Genomic DNA, 17,258 nt, shown 5'->3' with positions numbered 1-17,258 from the left:
TACAACAGGCTGCTGGTGACGGAATTCACTCGTCGATTGGTGAGCCACGCGGACACCCTGTTACCAGCACCATTGGCAAAGCTGACGCTGGTGGTATGAGTTTGTGATAGAGCGTGAGCGCAAGCGCCTCAGCTCTTTAACTTGATTCTGTGCACGCAATTTTATCGCTGAGTGCTCGATCCCTCAACACTGGAGAGGGAAAAGTTTATGCGTTATTCACGAGTCGGTCTCGTCTTACTAGAGCTTAAGGCAGCTTTAGTGGGTCTGTGAACACTTCAAACTTGCGCTGGCAATCATGGAAAAGTAGCATGGGCGGTCATTTGGGAGCGTTTGGTTAGGTATGTATTCGGGTTAATTGTAGACAGGGTTTTTTTTCAACAGCGTCGGCTATTGCCCGTGCTTTGGGTCAGGGACGCTGTCTGGAACAGCGATTATGGACCGGAGAGTCTCATGAGAAGGTCATTTTCAAGCAGCAGCGCTTATCTTCCATCGGCTGTTCTTCGAGCGGGCCACACTTTAACCCTTTGGCGTTGCAAGAACGATTACATAATGCCAGCCATGCTCGGGACGATGGCCTTTTTGTCCGGACGCCCTGTCTGGTGACTTAAATTCGGGCAATAAAGTGGCCTGTAAAACGAGAATGTAGATAAGTTCACAAAAAAAAAGGGAAGAAGTGATTCTTCGTGCAAAGCTGCAAAGCGAAGAAAGTTGCGTCGCGCATCGTAAAAATATTACGAGATGGGATGCACAAGCAAGTGCGATGCATATGACCTGCTTTGTTTTTGCGCTATGAACTGGAGACCATAAACAATGCGCGTCAGGAAAAGGCAGGAGTTGGAAGTCACGAGTGAAGCGGTGGGCTTGGTCTAGAAATGACGCTTATACTAAAACCCTTTTCGTGAACTGAAAAGCGTGGAATTATAAACGAGATGTCGTAAATATGTGTAATCGTTACGGACGCTATGATACATCCCTTCTCTGGAGATTTTTCCTAAAACTTCGGCATGGATTATGGCAGGCCAATGGCTGGGAAAATCCTCACCCAGCAGTGTGAACGGTGAGAAGTACACTGGTCTGCACTATAGACGAGTGAGCTCGAATGCTCAAAGTAGCAAAACTATGCGGCTTGGGCAATTAATTTTCCTGCTCCTGTCCCGTCTCCTCTAACCTTTCTGATTCCTTACCCCTTTACCCAGTACACTTTTAACTATAAATAGTTGAGTAAGTTGGTGCATATTCATGGTTTTAAAGGCGCTTGTTGTTTACTTGTTCTTGCTACTACGTCGCTGTTTAGTGCAGCTACATTTTCAGACCATGAAACCCAAAAGAAGTTCGCCAACCGTTCGTAGGTATACTCCGGCCATACCTCGCTGTCTTGTATTTTTTCCTTATTGCCCTGTGGTTAAGTGACCGAGAGGCAAGCGTTACATATACTACCATAGGGAAAATTTAGAGTAAGCTTAACCTGGCTATTAAGATCAGGCACAAATTCTTGCGTGGAGCTTGAAGCTGCCAGCCATACAGAGAAATTGAGAAACCACGCCGTAATACGTTTATATAGTTGAGCTGGCCCGGCGGCCTGTCTGAATCGCTTAATGGAGTTGATGATTAAATTGCTAATCTCGTGGGACCTTTCCGAGGCGTGCCGTACACACGGGTCGAGGTAAAAAGAGCCGTGGTTAATTCATATGTGACCTGTGACATCTGTGACTTACGGGACGTGTCCCATGGAGGGCGGGTAAGCGTGCAGGTCAGGCACGGTTCAAAACCATGAAATCGGAATCTTAATGCGAACTGAATTACCCTCGTATAGGTGTTAATGATGCTTACTTAATTGATGAACCTGGAGGTGTCTTAAGCTTATAGAAACCCGCCGAATTATCTCGCCAAGCTGAGTTAATTGCTCTTCTTGAGCTTTATGCTAATGAGTCGTATATAACGCAGCTTGGGAATGTTGTATTTGGCAATGAGTAAATTTCATTCCTGCGCACGAACAAATGATGAAGAGCGGAACTAGGAAACACAGAAAGTTGCTTCGTGTGGTCCATTTTGGTATGTAAAGGGACGAGCTGACGTCATGAGCAGAGCCTCAAGCAGTCGTCTTAATTACCCGGCTCGAGCTATGCGTTTGCAGATGTACGCACGGACTGAAATCATTTTTATGCATGCGTCACTATTTTTGCTAAGTGCTTTTTTTCTTTTAGTATGGACACAGTGTAAATTTGAGTGGCTACGAGCTAACACCATCATGAGGCTTCCATTTTGGTAGCTCTCGTTCATGAGGTGGCTTATGCGCCAGAGCTGCATGCGCATGCGCAAGCCCTCTGCTAGCCACGTTGATGACTCGTGGGCCAAAGTTCAAGGAATATGGCGAAAGATGAAGCACCTATACATAAACGTGCAAATAGCGTGACAGCACATGCACACACACACACACACACACACACACACACACAAACACACACACACACACACACACACACACACACACACACACACACACACACACACACACACACACATATTTATGGCGTTCTTTCACTGCGCTATGTTTTCATTTATTATTTTTTTTTTCTTTACATGGCTGGTAGTGCGCACTGCCCGTTTCTTTGCGATCACGCCTTGGGAAGCGCCGAGCGTGATGGTGAGCGCGGCCCAGTCAACCCGCGACGAGTGTAGGGCGTTGTTCGGGCCAGCTGGCGTGAGATAATTATTCCGCTCATTATTGCGTGTGTTCCCGTTACGGCATTTGAGCCAACGCACGCGCGCGCGCCCCCCGCTATATGCCTACGTGAGCGCAGGTTCGCCGTACCGCGCGAAATTCCAGCGGCCTCGTTGGCATGTGCCCGTATGCGTTGGTCCAGCGCTTATACCTCTAAAGCGTCTTGCTTGGTCTGGCGAGGGTTAGCTCCTTGGCGCAAAGATATATGGAGCCACAGACTTACATGCCTTCCTTTTTTTCAACCTCGTGTAGTCTTAAATTACCCTGCTCTAGTCGTCTTAATCAGTCATCCTAATTACCCGGCTCTGGCTAAGCGTTTGTAGATGTACGTATGGATTGAAATCATTTTTATCATACGTCGCTATTTTTGCGGAATGCCTTGTTTTAAAATTTAGTATGAGCAGAGTGTAACTTTGAGTGGTCATACGGCGAAATCATCCCGGTAGTGGACACGTCTTCTTCTTTTTTTCTTTATTTTTTGTTCGAAAAGGGAGAAGGAATACGAGAAACGCCATAGGAAAACAAGCACTCGCAATACTGATGCGCATCGATCTAAAAGCCGTCAGTTCGTGGTCAGAAGTCGTAAGCGTCTGTCAACAACGGCCCGAGTACCTGTATAGGCACTTAGCAAACATTTCAGACACACAGATTTGCCTTTCCTTAAGGACAGCTGTGAGAACGCGTAAAGCTTAAACTATAATACTACAAAAGTAACAATAATAGCAGTTATACCACATTTTGCGCTGAACAATTCAATTTAACCATAGCAGTATACTAACAATAACAGCAATGACGGTGGAGACAAAGACACGACGACAACAAAAGCTTTTCTTTTGATCCCTCGACTGTAATATTTACAAGAGATTCGAAGAGAGCGACATTTAATGAAACAACTTTCAAGCCTCGTACCGCGCAACGTCCCGCAGCTTTCGGACTGCGCGGTTTATAAACAGCAGCCCAGTGCCCTGTGTCCATCCACGCGTATAGAATTTTACGTGCTTTCACGGCAGCGCGCATCGCGATACCAGTGCTCCTTCTCATGTATTGCACAAGCGGCCCATAGGAGGCAAACAACTCGACATAACAACACTCAGACCAGCTTCCATGTCACAATCGGTGCCGGTGACCTTCTCAAGTCGCATAACTCTACTCCGCGTGCTTGCACTGGGCGAAGCTCAAAACAACATCATTTTTGGGATTGGCTTGTTTATATAGAGACAGTCGTCAGCGCTCCAAGGAAGCCTAGTTTTGTACTCTCAACTCCCTCTTTCTTTTTTTTATATTCACTCTGAGTCTTCACTAGAACAGCCAATTAGCTTCTGTCCTGCCTCGCGTACGTTGTAATGTAACCAGGCGAATGTGACTGACCCCTAAACCTAATCTGAAATGGCTGTTTCGCGATTTGGACTGGCGCCAATGAGTGCGCCCTTTAAAGCACGCACTTCGCCTCGCACGCGCGTTAGATAATGTTGCTCTGTTACAGCGATATCGAGTTCGGAACATTCCAACGACAGGATTTCTCGAGATTGCATATACGCGCACATCTTGTACTACGACTCGGTAGCCGGTGAACAGCTATAGCACGCCCCTCTGATAAATGTGCTGCTTCTGCTACAGGTGGTCGCTGCCTCCTTCCCCTCTTTACCATTTATATTAAGGCTCCCGGCGATGTGGAAATGCGGCGCGCAATGCGCAGCTCGGGAGGGCGTCCACCCTTGTTTACATATATACGTTAGCGCGCGTCCGCCAGCTCGTTAATACGACGTACGAGGCGGGCATGCGGAAAGCTTTCACTGCCGGAAGAAAACGAGATATTCGGGGCGGGCCCGCTATGGCCGAGAAAGGAAGCCACAGCGCCCCCTTGCGCGCCCCTTAAGAAGTGCAGAAGTGCCTTGCGCGCCCCTAAGAAGTGCATATGGCGGCGTGTTTTTACTTATTCACATTTGAGTATGTATTCTATTTATTGTAACCTTTCCATGAAAGAAAAAAACAACAACAGCGACACCTTCTCTATCTCAGCAGTCGTGCCTGTCTAGAAATAAAATAAAAGGACGCAAATGACGATAAAGAAGAGCACAGCGAAGGCTGGTATACAGCAACGAAAGGAACACTCTGGTAGATGCGAAATGCGGGGTTTGACAGATATGAAGAGCAGGCATTGCGGGTTTTCGGGGCGTTCCGGGTCGATCCTGAAAAGTTGTTGCTCAACATTCCATACCCTCCATGGGTAATTTGTCTGTATGCAACCGGTCACTGCTAATAAGTGCTGAGCGGGTCCTGTGATGGCGACAACAACGCACGCACGCGTCGATGCCAATTAGCAGTTTATTATAGTTCTCGTGCAGCACGTCCTAGAAGCGCGCCAACTGTAACGTATAGTATCTCTGTTACCAGTTTATCGCTTACTAAATACAACGACCCGCACCAGTGTAAGAGAACCGTTATCTTCTCATGTTTCGAGAAAACAAATCCGAGCCGCCGCGGACCAGTCTTGGAATCACCGTGAGCTCAGCACTCGGAAAACGAATTTCTTATTCCGATTAACCGTCCGCTGCAAACTCAGAGGCTAGCGGCAGAACTCAAGAAAAATAAAAGCTTTCTCTTCGCTCGCCTACCATTACTCCATATCTTGTGACGAGGAGGCGAATACTCTCAGAACTGGAGAAATAAATAGTCGTGGCGAAGAGGAGGAATTGACCGCCCATATAGGCCATGCCCGCGTGTCGGGCATCACGGCCTGCTTAGGGACTACGCGCTTGAACCTCTCCACACAGAAAAGAACGAGGCGCGTTATGACAAGCAACGAGACCCAGTGGAGAGGAAAGACAATCTCTCTCTCTCTCTTTCTCTCCGTTAAGCCTGGCATGGGAAGCACGGGGGCTGTCTGTGGGCCGATCGAAAAGCTTGAACGGCCAGCTCTCTTTGTGCGCACGTGAACTGCGTGAAACATGCATGGACTCAGAGAGGTGTTGGAAATGCTGCCGCTGCGCGTTTCTACAGGAAGCACTGTTCTTGCAACTTCGGATAAGCTCTCCCTGGGTCCCCAATTTTACTGCAGAAGCGAATGTTTCGCCATCTCCTGCGTAATGTTGCGTTTCAAGAAAACTGTACGTCATTGGCTGACATGGCGCAACAAGGGAGAACATACACTTATATCTCCTCGATATATACGTGTATAGCCATCTGTGCTAAGCGTGCAGACACCGCCCGGCAACCAATATGGGTCTTGCAAAACTGGTGTGTAATACTGGAAAGTGTGTGCATACGTGGGAGTGTTATGCGAACGTAGAGCATCTATAGACACGTGGTACACTACGCTTTCGATCAACAATAGCTGCGTGTGCGGAACATTTGCTCGCGGTTTACTGTGCGCCAAGTAATCCGGCAGCGTTTGACAGAGAGCTTCGTGCTTCGGTTTCTGCGAGAAGGTAGCTTAGTGTGTTAGCACTTGCGATGATTTAGAATTGCCCAGAACGCCGAAAATCGAAGCTAAGAAGAGCAATCCATCCACTAGAACGTATAATTTATGTCTTATACCCTTGTCACACGGGTCGTCTAACCACAGTTAAGTACGACGGCCGTTAAGTCTAACGGCTGTTGTACCTTGTCACACGACAACCCTAACCGCAGTTAATCCGCTAACGGCCGTTTTCGTAAACGGAGGTAGGCAACCCCTGTTAGCACCTTAAACTGACAACATGGCTGCCTCCATGTCGGACGCGAGCAACTCGGCTATGGTGGCTAGCATAACTCGGCTCCCAGCGAAATATCAAGCCAAAAGCGTGTCAACTGGACTGTTGCGACGATGGAGGCGTTGATACGCATTTAGGAAGATAAATTACCGGCTTTGAGGTACCAGTTTCTCCGTGCTGCAAAAATATCGTGTGCATTTCACGAGATTGATACACAGCAGCGTTCGTTCATTGAACAGGGCTTCACGCTATTTGATAGACGCGCATCAAAACACGCTGCTGACGCGTCCATAATCGAGCGTGAAGCCCTGTACAAGGCGGTGTAATAGCGGTGTTGCACGAACGCAGCCATGTATGAACTAAAGAACGCTTAGAAGCGCTGCAAACGTGTGACAGCGCCTCTGTCTGGTTTACGGTAACTGTGGTTACGTCCGTTAACTGCAGTTTGGGATAACAGCGGTTAAGCTTACCCGTGTGACAAGGGTATCAATAAAACATAAAACGCTGCCGTATTAAAATTGCGTTCACGTTTCTAGTTTTCTAGTGTAAACAAAGACAAATGGGTTTTTTTAGTACTTTTATTCGGGAGAGAGGTCACGCATGCGCTGCATGCCTCCACAGCTTTCTTATAGTTTCCAAAGAAAGTTGTTTCAGCACAATTCAGCATTGGAGGGTGGAAGGCACAGTTCTGCAGTGCCGGTGCCACGCAGCGCAGAACAATTTATATACAAGTCCGAGTTAAACGCAAAGCATGCTGGGATGCAGACCTTCGTCTTTTCTTGGACTAGCCTTGGGCAACGACCACGGAATAGGTTGAATTGCATGCGGAGCTGTCTTAGAAAAAAAAACCTCGATCATTCGTGGCATGGAAGAAATGAATCGGTGGAAAAATCCCTGTCAGCGGGAATCTTAGGCAGCCGGTTGACGTATGAGCGATCGCGCAAGTTTCGCGAACTGGCTGATGTCCTTCATGCATACATTACTGGACATGAAATAATTTGATAATGATAATAAGAAAAGAAACAGAACGATCTAACTTCGCACTGTCCAAAGTTTTCGCGACAGAATGCAGGCGTCGGCAGCTCACTGAAGTTCTATATTACTGTTTCCTCTTAAAGTTCTGCGAAGAGGAATGGACAAGGCTATAGGTCAGGCTGTCGTCTCTCACGCTGACAATTAGAGCTCGGTTTCTGCCAAGTCACGACTAATTCCACAGTAAAATGCTCAGTATCATGTGCTTTTCATGAGAACCTTAAGGTATTGTGAAATAACTCCAGCGTACACAAGTTAAGGAGCATGACGTAGGTTATACGATCTCGATTTCCACGGAAACATGGACGTAACCTAAAACCTTCTCTACGCTGTACACTGGAAAGATATAAAAAATAATAAAAGGTAATCGTGTCGTTGGTGTCAAACATTGTCGTCGAAGCCACGCCATACGTGAAAATGTAACAGACCGTTGGTGGTTTTGGGGATGTGCCGGGAATTAAATTATACTGTTCGTAAATGCTAAAGCACTCGTTGCTAGGGCAGGGATAATCGGTGAATGCGAAGATGCCAAGCTAACCAGAGAGGAAAGTTCCTGCGTTACAAAGCGTGCTTGTTACGAACACGTCATAACACAAGCGGTCCCAATCCCAACTGAACCGTAAAACAAAGGAAGTAATGACCGTTGCGGTTTCACGTTCCAAAATCACGCTATGATTACGAGGGACGCCGTAGTGGAGGGCTCCGGGAATTTTGACCACCTGGTATTCTTTAACGCGCACCTAAATCTAAGTACACAGGCCTTGTAGCATTTTGCCTCCATCGAAATGCGGCCGCCGCGGCCGAGATTCGATTCCGCGACCTTCGGTTCAGTAGCCGAGCACCGCAACCACTAGACCACCGTGGCGGTGAAACAAAAGCAGGCACGCGCTAGACATTAAAAGAACGCGTCGCGTACGAGTCTATATATACACTTTATGATACCTGGAAATGTACTGCAGTGGCAATTGTGACGTCTTTGAGGGCTCAAGGCTTGCTGATGTCTCATTTCTTGCATCTCCTTCGCCTTTGTTGGTTTCATAAATAGAATACCTATCTTTGAGTAGAGCAGTGCCACCGCACCGCAATTAATTCTCATAGACGAATGCACTGCGCCTCGCGCGCACACGCACCTCCATTATCGCTAATTGCCCCTCAGGGAACAGCGCGAAAGTTGCCACGTTAGAAACAAGCCGAGACGCTTTTGCGCTACGTATCCTCCCCTCCTCCCTTATCTGTCCTTATCACTTTCGCGTCTTACCCTTTCTGCTTTCACACTGAGTGTTTCTCAGTGTCGCGTTGCAGTGCCTTGCTTCGCACTTCGCCAACGCACGCGCGGACGGACACGTAGCACGGTCCTTGAAGTTCTGGCAGCCTCCATCGCCGTGTTTGGTCTACACCCGCGTGTCCCTCGCACTGGACGGTCTGGCGATGTCGAGATACGAGCCGAGAGAGTATGGAAAGTCACCACTGCTGAGTCGGAGGGAGGGTTCAATTAGAAGCAATTACTCGGAGGCGCAAGGTCTCCTCCTGGGTCATTACATTCGTACACTGGTGGCCCAATAAAGTGCGGTGGCCCTCCCCGAACACGGTGGGCCCCTTATACTCTGAAGTCTTCTTTCGTTTCTAAACTTGTGCCGCTCTTCGTCACTTTCGGGGAAGTCCTTTTACAGGGTGCGGTGTCGTGCAACCGAGAAGCCGAGGGCGGCACGCGTTGTGCTTATATATGTTTCGATTCAGAGAGCCATATTTTGAGTCGTGCAGCAGTTCGGTGGTCATTTGACGCTGCGGCCGCTCCCTGGAAATAATTGGCTGGCACTTTGGAATCGATAGCAGCATCGTGTCTGTACACCGTACGCTTTTCATCCTTGGCCACCGGAGCTGGTGGTCGTTGTCGACATTCTGTGAAGCGCTATCGAGGCAGACTTCGTCATATCTGCGTCTTATTACCCCAACGCACGTGTATGCACACTTTAGTAGCGATGATGCTCTCCCGGTAGCTCTTGGGGCAGGCTACGCACATCTCGAGATCACATCTTCACCTTTCTTTCTTTCTTTCTTTCTTTCTTTCTTTCTTTCTTTCTTTCTTTCTTTCTTTCTTTCTTTCTTTCTTTCTTTCTTTCTTTCTTTCTTTCTTTCTTTCTTTCTTTCTTTCTTTCTTTCTTTCTTTCTTGAGTCGTCGTTATTAAGCCGGAGTGTTCGTGCTAAATAAGCGGAACTTTCTACGGAACATTGCTTATCACGGATGCTTACTGGTCATGCACTGCAATACATTTACAAGAACCATGATCAGTGGCTAGTCGTCATGAGGTAGTCACTAACTAAACTTAAACACGAACTTTCAGTAGGTGATATATTACGACAATAAGCGCGGACAGGCCTAGCCACGATTCATTCCCTGCGTCTGTGCGAAGCTTTCATCGAAATGATATTTTACGAGTTCTCACATAAGGACCAGATCACTGTCACCGTGGCATATAGTTAACGACAACACGGGAAAGAAATGCGGATGGGTTCCCTGTTGTCATATAGTTTCGCCGCACTTACTGTACGTAAGTCACGTTAGTCGTACAGTGATTTAAATTCGACTTATCCATTATCTCGCTTACCATGCGCGCTTCTGCAATTTTATTCAGTTACACGCATGATCAGGCATTGCAGCAATCACGTGGTTTCTGCCTCGTCAACTCGCGTTCTCTCTTTTTTTTTTCGTTGTAGTTAAAACGCAGACGAAAGCGCAAACAGGCACGCAGAGAGGAACAAATGAACAAACAAAACGAGCTGAACGGGCGATTTTCAATGACTTCGCCTTGTTTGTGTCCTACTTTGTGTGTGTCAGTTGGCGTGCTTACGCCCTGCAGTGTCTGCGCTAACCACAACGCACGAGCTACACCAAATGAGGTCCCGGCCTTCCGTGATTTCTTTATCATCTGTTCTCACAGCCACCATAGTCATCGTTTCCTATTGACGATGCTCAAGAAAGAACGTCCAACGGGCCAAAGAAATAAATTTTTAAAAAAGATAACGAAAAGGAGTACGGGGAGGCCTTCTTCCGCGCTCGCAAGCTCACGGCACCCGGCTGTCTATACGCACTGACACACACGCACGCACACACACACACACACACACACACACACACACTGGCTCCTTTTTGAAGGCGTGCGAAGCGGGTCGCGACCGCGCGGTCGCACGACGCGGCGACAACTTCCGGCGACGCGAAGCCACTCGGCGTTGGAAGAGCGATGCGCCCTGAGCCGTCGCTGCCCCAGCTTTCAAGTGGACGCGACGACGAGGAGAGACCGCGTGCGCGGGATTCCCGACGTCCGGCTACTTCACACGGCGCCCTTCTGAAGAAGGATGCAAGTCCACCACCGGAACCGGAAATGGGCACTCGCCTCGCTCGCTACCTCCACGAGCTGACCCCTTCCTATTCTTCCAGCTCGCGCTCCCTTTGTCTTCGGCTCTTTCCGTTGGTTTCAATTTGCGTTTCTTGTCGACTACCGGCACGCTTTCACAGCCTCTGCTGCCCTCACTCTCTCCTTGTCTATATAGTAGCGTGTGTAGTCGCGAAAGCTTTTTGTCGTCGCCGCCTTCTCGTCCGCTTGAAGCCATCGCATACATGCACGTTGTTTTGTGCGGACTTTTATGATTCGACGGGAGGTCGTTCCTTTGTGCATGCAAAGCAGAAATTGAGGACATTTCGCTGGACGAGGACCCCCCCCCTCCTTAGCGCTCCTTTCTTGCACGCTAGGTGTGCTTCGATTTGCGTTATCGCGGTTCACTGGACCTGTTGTCTTCGAGGGAAGCGCAGAATGCGAAAGCCGTCACGTCTATCGCCGCGTTCGCATAGTTTTCGAATCGTGGCCCCCTTGCATCGGTTGACCTGCATAATACGTGAATTCTGCGCAAGGGTACATAAAAGAAATAGAAAGGAAAACTACAGTGTTCGTCGGTTCGCCAGCAAACCGCAGTATAATTAGACTGTGCTACAGTCCGTGTTCACCAGCTTCTGCCGCTTCTTGTAGTCGTCTCTACCAGTGACGAGCATAAGGGACAGCCTTCACGCTGTGTGATCAAGCGGCAACGCCGATACAAAATTGCAGGTGCTCTTGCCGCACAAGCAAAGCGTGCTTGTGTAACATGCATTGTCCCGAGCCGGGTATTGCTTGCTGAACACTGCACTTTTGACGCCTCCTCGTCGTACGGACCTCGGGCATTGTCCAGTGAGGATTTCAATTTGCCGTATGTTTGCACTGCCCTCGTTCACTTACGTTCGTTAAGCTTTTCTAGAAATAGCCTTTGTTGTTCGTGATAATAGTACTTTATTCATCATGAACTGAAGCAATCCGTGGATGCATCTTAGTACTCGATAGCACTTCAAAATATATAGAGTAGATATGCTGGAATGTTAAAGAACTGCTTCCAACTCGAAGCAATACGAGAAGCGGCGTGTCAAGGAAAGCACGCCAGGCGTCCTCGTTGTGCAAAGCTTGCTTCTGTAATCCCACACAATGCAACAATCAGCTTTATATCGACTGCGGAATCATTGGCCCAATAAAGCTCTGCAAATGCGCGCAAATACTGTACGTACAAACATCCATATTATTTCCGAAATCTCTAATCACAAGGGCGTCGCCCTGACTGCTCATTAGCACAGAGCCATATTCACGCTTCAGATATCGCACGACAACTCCAGGCCGCGGAGGCCTCTTGAACGCTTTACTATAAATATGTACGTGATATGCGACTTCATTACAGTGTACGTGGTCAGTCCTCCTCTCACAGTGTTAATCTTTTTCACGCGCTTTCGTGCGAGTACGACTCACGAACACTGCTAAATGTTTGTCCCGATTTTCACAGGGAATTAGCACTGGAGCAAACAAGAGCTTAATTTTACCAAATTGCATATGCCATCGGCCATTTAGCACCAATGACCATCTTGCAGCGTTTAAACGTTGCACCTCAGGCCGAGCTGATACAGCTGACGGTGCTCATCACTGTCCGGCCGCGTTTTCTTTTAATATGAATCTTTATTTCCTTCATTTCGAGAAAGCAGGCTTCGGAGTGTGACCTCTACAAAAGCGAGGCAGGGAAAAGCGCGGGAACACGAAGCAAAATCGGTCACGACCCGGTCCACATTTATTGTCTCAAGAGTATGCATCCATGCACTGCAAAAAAAAAAAAAAAGGATAAGAACGAGGGCAAGCCCGCGGACCTCTGGCGCACCGTCGCATATACGCTATAAGACCGCGACTGTGCCACATACGTATATACTATGTGACGACCCACCGCGCGCGGTGCAATCAGCTCGACGCGGCACGAGAAGGCTCCTCTAGAAAAGAAGGGCGAAGCGCAAAGGTGACAGCGGCGCAGAACAATGGCTACGCTGCAGGCTCGCCGGGTGGCCAGGCGCAGCAGTGACTCTGTATACGTAGTACGATCGCGTGATGACCCCCACGCTTCACTTTCCCGCGGCTCTCACGCACCTAAGTCATGCATCGTGCAAGCTCAGCTCTCTACACGTGCGGTCTCCTCTTCGCGGTCTCACGGGCACTTGACCGCGGTTTTCTTGACGAATGCGCCCAGCTGTCACCTCGCTGAGAGTGAGTGAATGAGACAGAGAGTGAGAGAAAGAGAGAGAGGGTGGGTGGGTAACACTGCGTGCTGCGCGATCTGCCGTGTTGCGTGCGGAATCGTTGCTTGCGCTCATGCGTGCGTGCCCCTTATGCAGGCGGTTATCAAAACAGCTTTGGCGGTGGTTATAAGTCTGAAGAGGCGGACAGGCCGCTTATAAGAGACGCCGACTTATTTGAGCCGTGAAGTCGGATGCAAGTGCACGCGACCCGGCAAGCACCGACCACGATCGAGACGATGAACTGATTTCTCGATCCTGTACTGCCAGGAGTAGCAACACTTGCGTCGCTCGACGTGCGCGTGTAATAGAGGTCGTCGGTGAATCCACGCCAACGTGAAAGAAGGAGCAAGATACACAAGGAGGCATGTTTTTTTGCACCCCACTCGACCAGCTCGACCAATTATCTATAGTGACGTGTTTACGCATACCTACCTTATCACTACCGCTCTTCGGAGGATGACCACATTAAAGGAGTCCAGCTGCGCCCGCGCAGCCGCGTTATACCTCATAACCGGCCACCGAGGGGCATTGCGCATGTGCCAAGATTCATGGGACATGATAGATGAGGCATAACTTGGAATGAACGCTGCGAAATGTTGCAGGCGCGATTCATTAGACGCGTTTTTCTGGAAATCGTCCCAGATACGTGGTAATTTCCTCGTTCTAATGACAAGCAATTTGCGTTAGATAGCGACAACTATTTGCCAATTTAAACATAGTAAAGCTTAGTGCTGTCAGGCAATACGTACACGGACTATCTCTCGCTGTAAAAGGACAAACGCCTAACATGAGCAACTATGCGAGCGGGACCAAAGAACTTGCCTTTATATTGTGATCTTGACAGTGAAAATTTTTGAACGGTATGTGACAACAGGGTATTGTGAAAAGTGAGAGCAGTAGTACCGGACATTTTTAAGGAACAAACAGAAAGGAAAGCCAGAGAGGTGGAAGAGCCGTCAAACGAAGTCATATAGTCAATATAACATTTTTGCACGCATGGCTGTCCGTTTATACCTGCCGTGGTATAGCTAAGTGGCTAAGGTGTTCGAATGCTACGTTCGAGGGTGCGGGCTCGACTCTGGGCCACGGCGGCCCCATTTCGGCGGGGGCAAAATGCAGAAACATCTGTGTGCTTAGCTTTAGGCGCACGTTAAATAACCCCAGGTGTTGAAAATTAAACCTGCGGACTCCACCCGCTACCACTTGCCCCATGACCACACTGTGGTTTTGGCACATAAAATCCCGTTGTTTGTTGTCCATTTACCGTATAATCGCAATCGTTGATAACCTGACTTCACAAAGACACGCGTACCTTTTTTTTTTCTGCGCAGGGAGTGAAAATCAAGATGGACGAGGCGGGCAACATCATGATCAAGCGTGCCAGCAAGAGCAACGTCTACATCAAGGAGATCTCGGGCGGCGAGAATAACAGCGTCAGTGCCGACATCATCCGCAACAACGGCCTCCTGGAATACGATAAGCCCGTCAAGGTGGGATATGTGTAGAGACTATCGTCATCCCATGCTGATGTCCACTGTGGGACGAAGGCCTCTCCCAATTAACTATCTCCAAATACCGCACAAGCCGGTACCAACCCAGAATGCAGATGCCGCATTCGAATATTCGCAGCTATATAGGCCGCGTATTCGTATCTGTGAATGTCGAAGGATGTCAGAGTTAAGGGACAGGATTACGCTTACAACAGCAAAGGGCATTCACGGGACACCGTGCATTACCAGAAGCACGATCCTGGCATATTAACTAAAACATTCTCCTAGTCTCATTGTTACATAATTCCTAATGTTTGTGTCCCTGCGCTTTTATCGGGCCATCCTTAAGCTTGAATCCTGGCATAGATATGCCCAGTCGCCCGAGCGTTCTTATTTTTTCTTTCACTAAATTCTACGCTTAACCGCGGAGCCAAGCCAATGCTGTTCCAAAACATTTCTAATTACGCAGGCAAATTCTTGACGATTCTATTAATCAGACTTTTTTCTCTGCAGTTGCACCAAATAGAAAGGACCACTTGAGGCGGTGTGCACTTACCCGCGCAATGAAGAACTTAAGTTTATTATTGTGTCTTCTTCTATACGCTCGACATCCAGACTGCTTGCCTTACGGCCTTCAGTTAGCCGACCACTACTTACGCACTGAATTTTAAATGCACACGAGACTTCACCATTACATTTTCTTTGACGTTATATTCGTGCACCGAGGAGAACTCGAGTGCACGCGCCAAACAACATTATCTTTTTTTTTTTTTTCGCGACCGACGTTATGCGTCAATACAGGCCGAGTCGTTCACGACTGCAAGTGCTTAAGGTCCGTCAGACGAGACCAGCTTCGAGCTGTTCAGCCTTATAACAGCAGCATGCGCGCGACGCAATCGGGTTCTGTGCAGATGAGGCCTTGTAATCTTTACGCAGCGCTCGTAAATCCACCGAATCAGTGCAGCGTCCGAGCTCTCTATTGGACCGCCTTGACGGAGGCACCTCAACGCCTCACTGAGTTGCTTTGGGACTGTTCTGCCGTTCCGAGTCGTCCCGTAGATATTTCACGTCCTATCGAAAGGACACGACGACAGATGGCTGATGTGAAGAGTTCCCTGATAAGACCATTCGTTGGTTGCATTATCCGTACCACATGCAGAGTCTAGAACAGTCAGAGCTAAGAAAGGAGTGTTCATGCGGAAATGAAAATTCCGCCCAATAAAGCCAACGCCGTGGTCGGGTGAAAGTCATCTTTAAAAAAAAAGGGGGGGGGGGAGACGGAGTCGCCTCAGTCGGCAAGCTGCCAGAGGAGTCAAATAGACAAAGGAATATCGCCTTAAGGTACTACTGTCTTTGAAAACGTTTATAGTGAACGCTTGCTGACCAACCTTGAATCCAACCTTGCTGACTCAGGAAGATGAGCGAAAGTATCATCCGGGTCCCCACTCCATAAGTATTTATATATATGCCAATGGCTGGAAGCAGCATGCCAACGATGCAAGAGCACTTCCCATCTGATAGCGCATCTCATAGTGTGTTTATATACGCCATCCGCAGCCGAGAGGGACCGCGATAACGTTTGTTGTTGTGACGTTTGCGCTTCTGGGCACACAGCACGGAATTCCAGCACGTGGACACCGCTGCGGCTATCGGAGAGAAAAAAAAAAGTTCGTTATACAAAGAGAGAAATTGCGGGAGCGCACGGTTCATCCGATCGCTGGACGCGATACGCGAGGGCCCGTTCTGCTGGACGGCGACCAAAAAACCGCGTTATACCGGTACAGTGGCGCGCTGAGCAGCGGCAGCCGTTTGGTGGACGTCATCTGTAGCGGCGATCTCTGCCGCCAGACCGCTTTCGCTTTCGTCCATGCTCCATCTTGCTTCCCCGTGAAAAATGGCGTCGCAGTCGTCGCCGCCGCAGTGGCGACGACGAGCTGCTGTTCCTGGGCCAACGTTCTTTCGTCTGCCGCGATTAGCGCCGCTCCTTTTTATTTCTCTCTTCTCCGCTAGAGGGCACGACGCACATGACGTTCGCGATGTCGATGGCGATAGGGCGCTTGAAACATGTACGGCGCGGAATCCTCATACGGCGTTCTTTCGGCAAGAGCTGATTTCTTTTTTCTTTTTTTTTCATTCTTGCTGCGCAGCTTCATACGAGGTACTCGGCAAAGGATGTTGCAGTTGCGTCGTCCCACCTTTGACATTGTGATATATGTGATAACATCGAGAATTCGGTAGCATACGGCGCGTGGGCAGTGGGTGTACGCTCGATAACAAGTACGTAAACAAAGTTCAGAGTCCTTGCGCAAAGAAAGGATATGGAGCGAACTTGAATGGCTACTATATGTGCCCTATTGTAAAAAGGTCCATTTGTTACGTACCTCATTGATATAGCATCACATAGGTTTGTATAGGAACATGCAGAGTGGCATATGAGTCATGCAATATTTTGGTTACAGAACATGCGGGAAACACCAGATTTACCAACGATGGTATAAATGGGCGCATTGCGTCTAGATTTACTGCATGACAGTGTGTGAGAAACAGGCTCAGAACTTGGTCCACAGATGCGTTAGAGATTGAGTGCCAGGATACTGCTCATTTGCAGAGCAGCACTATTCCACAGGGCTCTCTCTTACTTGACGGGCGGATATCTGCACTAACTAGCATTCATTGATATTCTGGAGGTC

At 48.6% G+C, this 17,258-nt stretch overlaps 1 protein-coding gene across 3 annotated transcripts in view; it reads left to right on the top strand.

The window, feature by feature from the left end:
* Nucleotides 1-17,258, top strand: part of LOC119383787 (uncharacterized) — a 347,820-nt gene that overhangs the window by 312,409 nt on the left and 18,153 nt on the right. For all 3 annotated transcript variants that reach the window (XM_037652090.2, XM_049412675.1, XM_037652089.2), the window contains exon 5: nt 14,410-14,568. In XM_037652090.2, coding sequence (XP_037508018.1) covers nt 14,410-14,568 — 159 coding nt within the window. The remainder of the gene's footprint in view (nt 1-14,409; nt 14,569-17,258) is intronic.

The sequence above is a fragment of the Rhipicephalus sanguineus genome, chromosome 2 (genome assembly GCF_013339695.2).
Source record: "Rhipicephalus sanguineus isolate Rsan-2018 chromosome 2, BIME_Rsan_1.4, whole genome shotgun sequence".
NCBI classification, from domain to species: domain Eukaryota; kingdom Metazoa; phylum Arthropoda; class Arachnida; order Ixodida; family Ixodidae; genus Rhipicephalus; species Rhipicephalus sanguineus.
The sequence above is the reverse complement of the archived record's forward strand: the minus strand, read 5'-3'. Positions and strand labels throughout refer to the sequence as shown.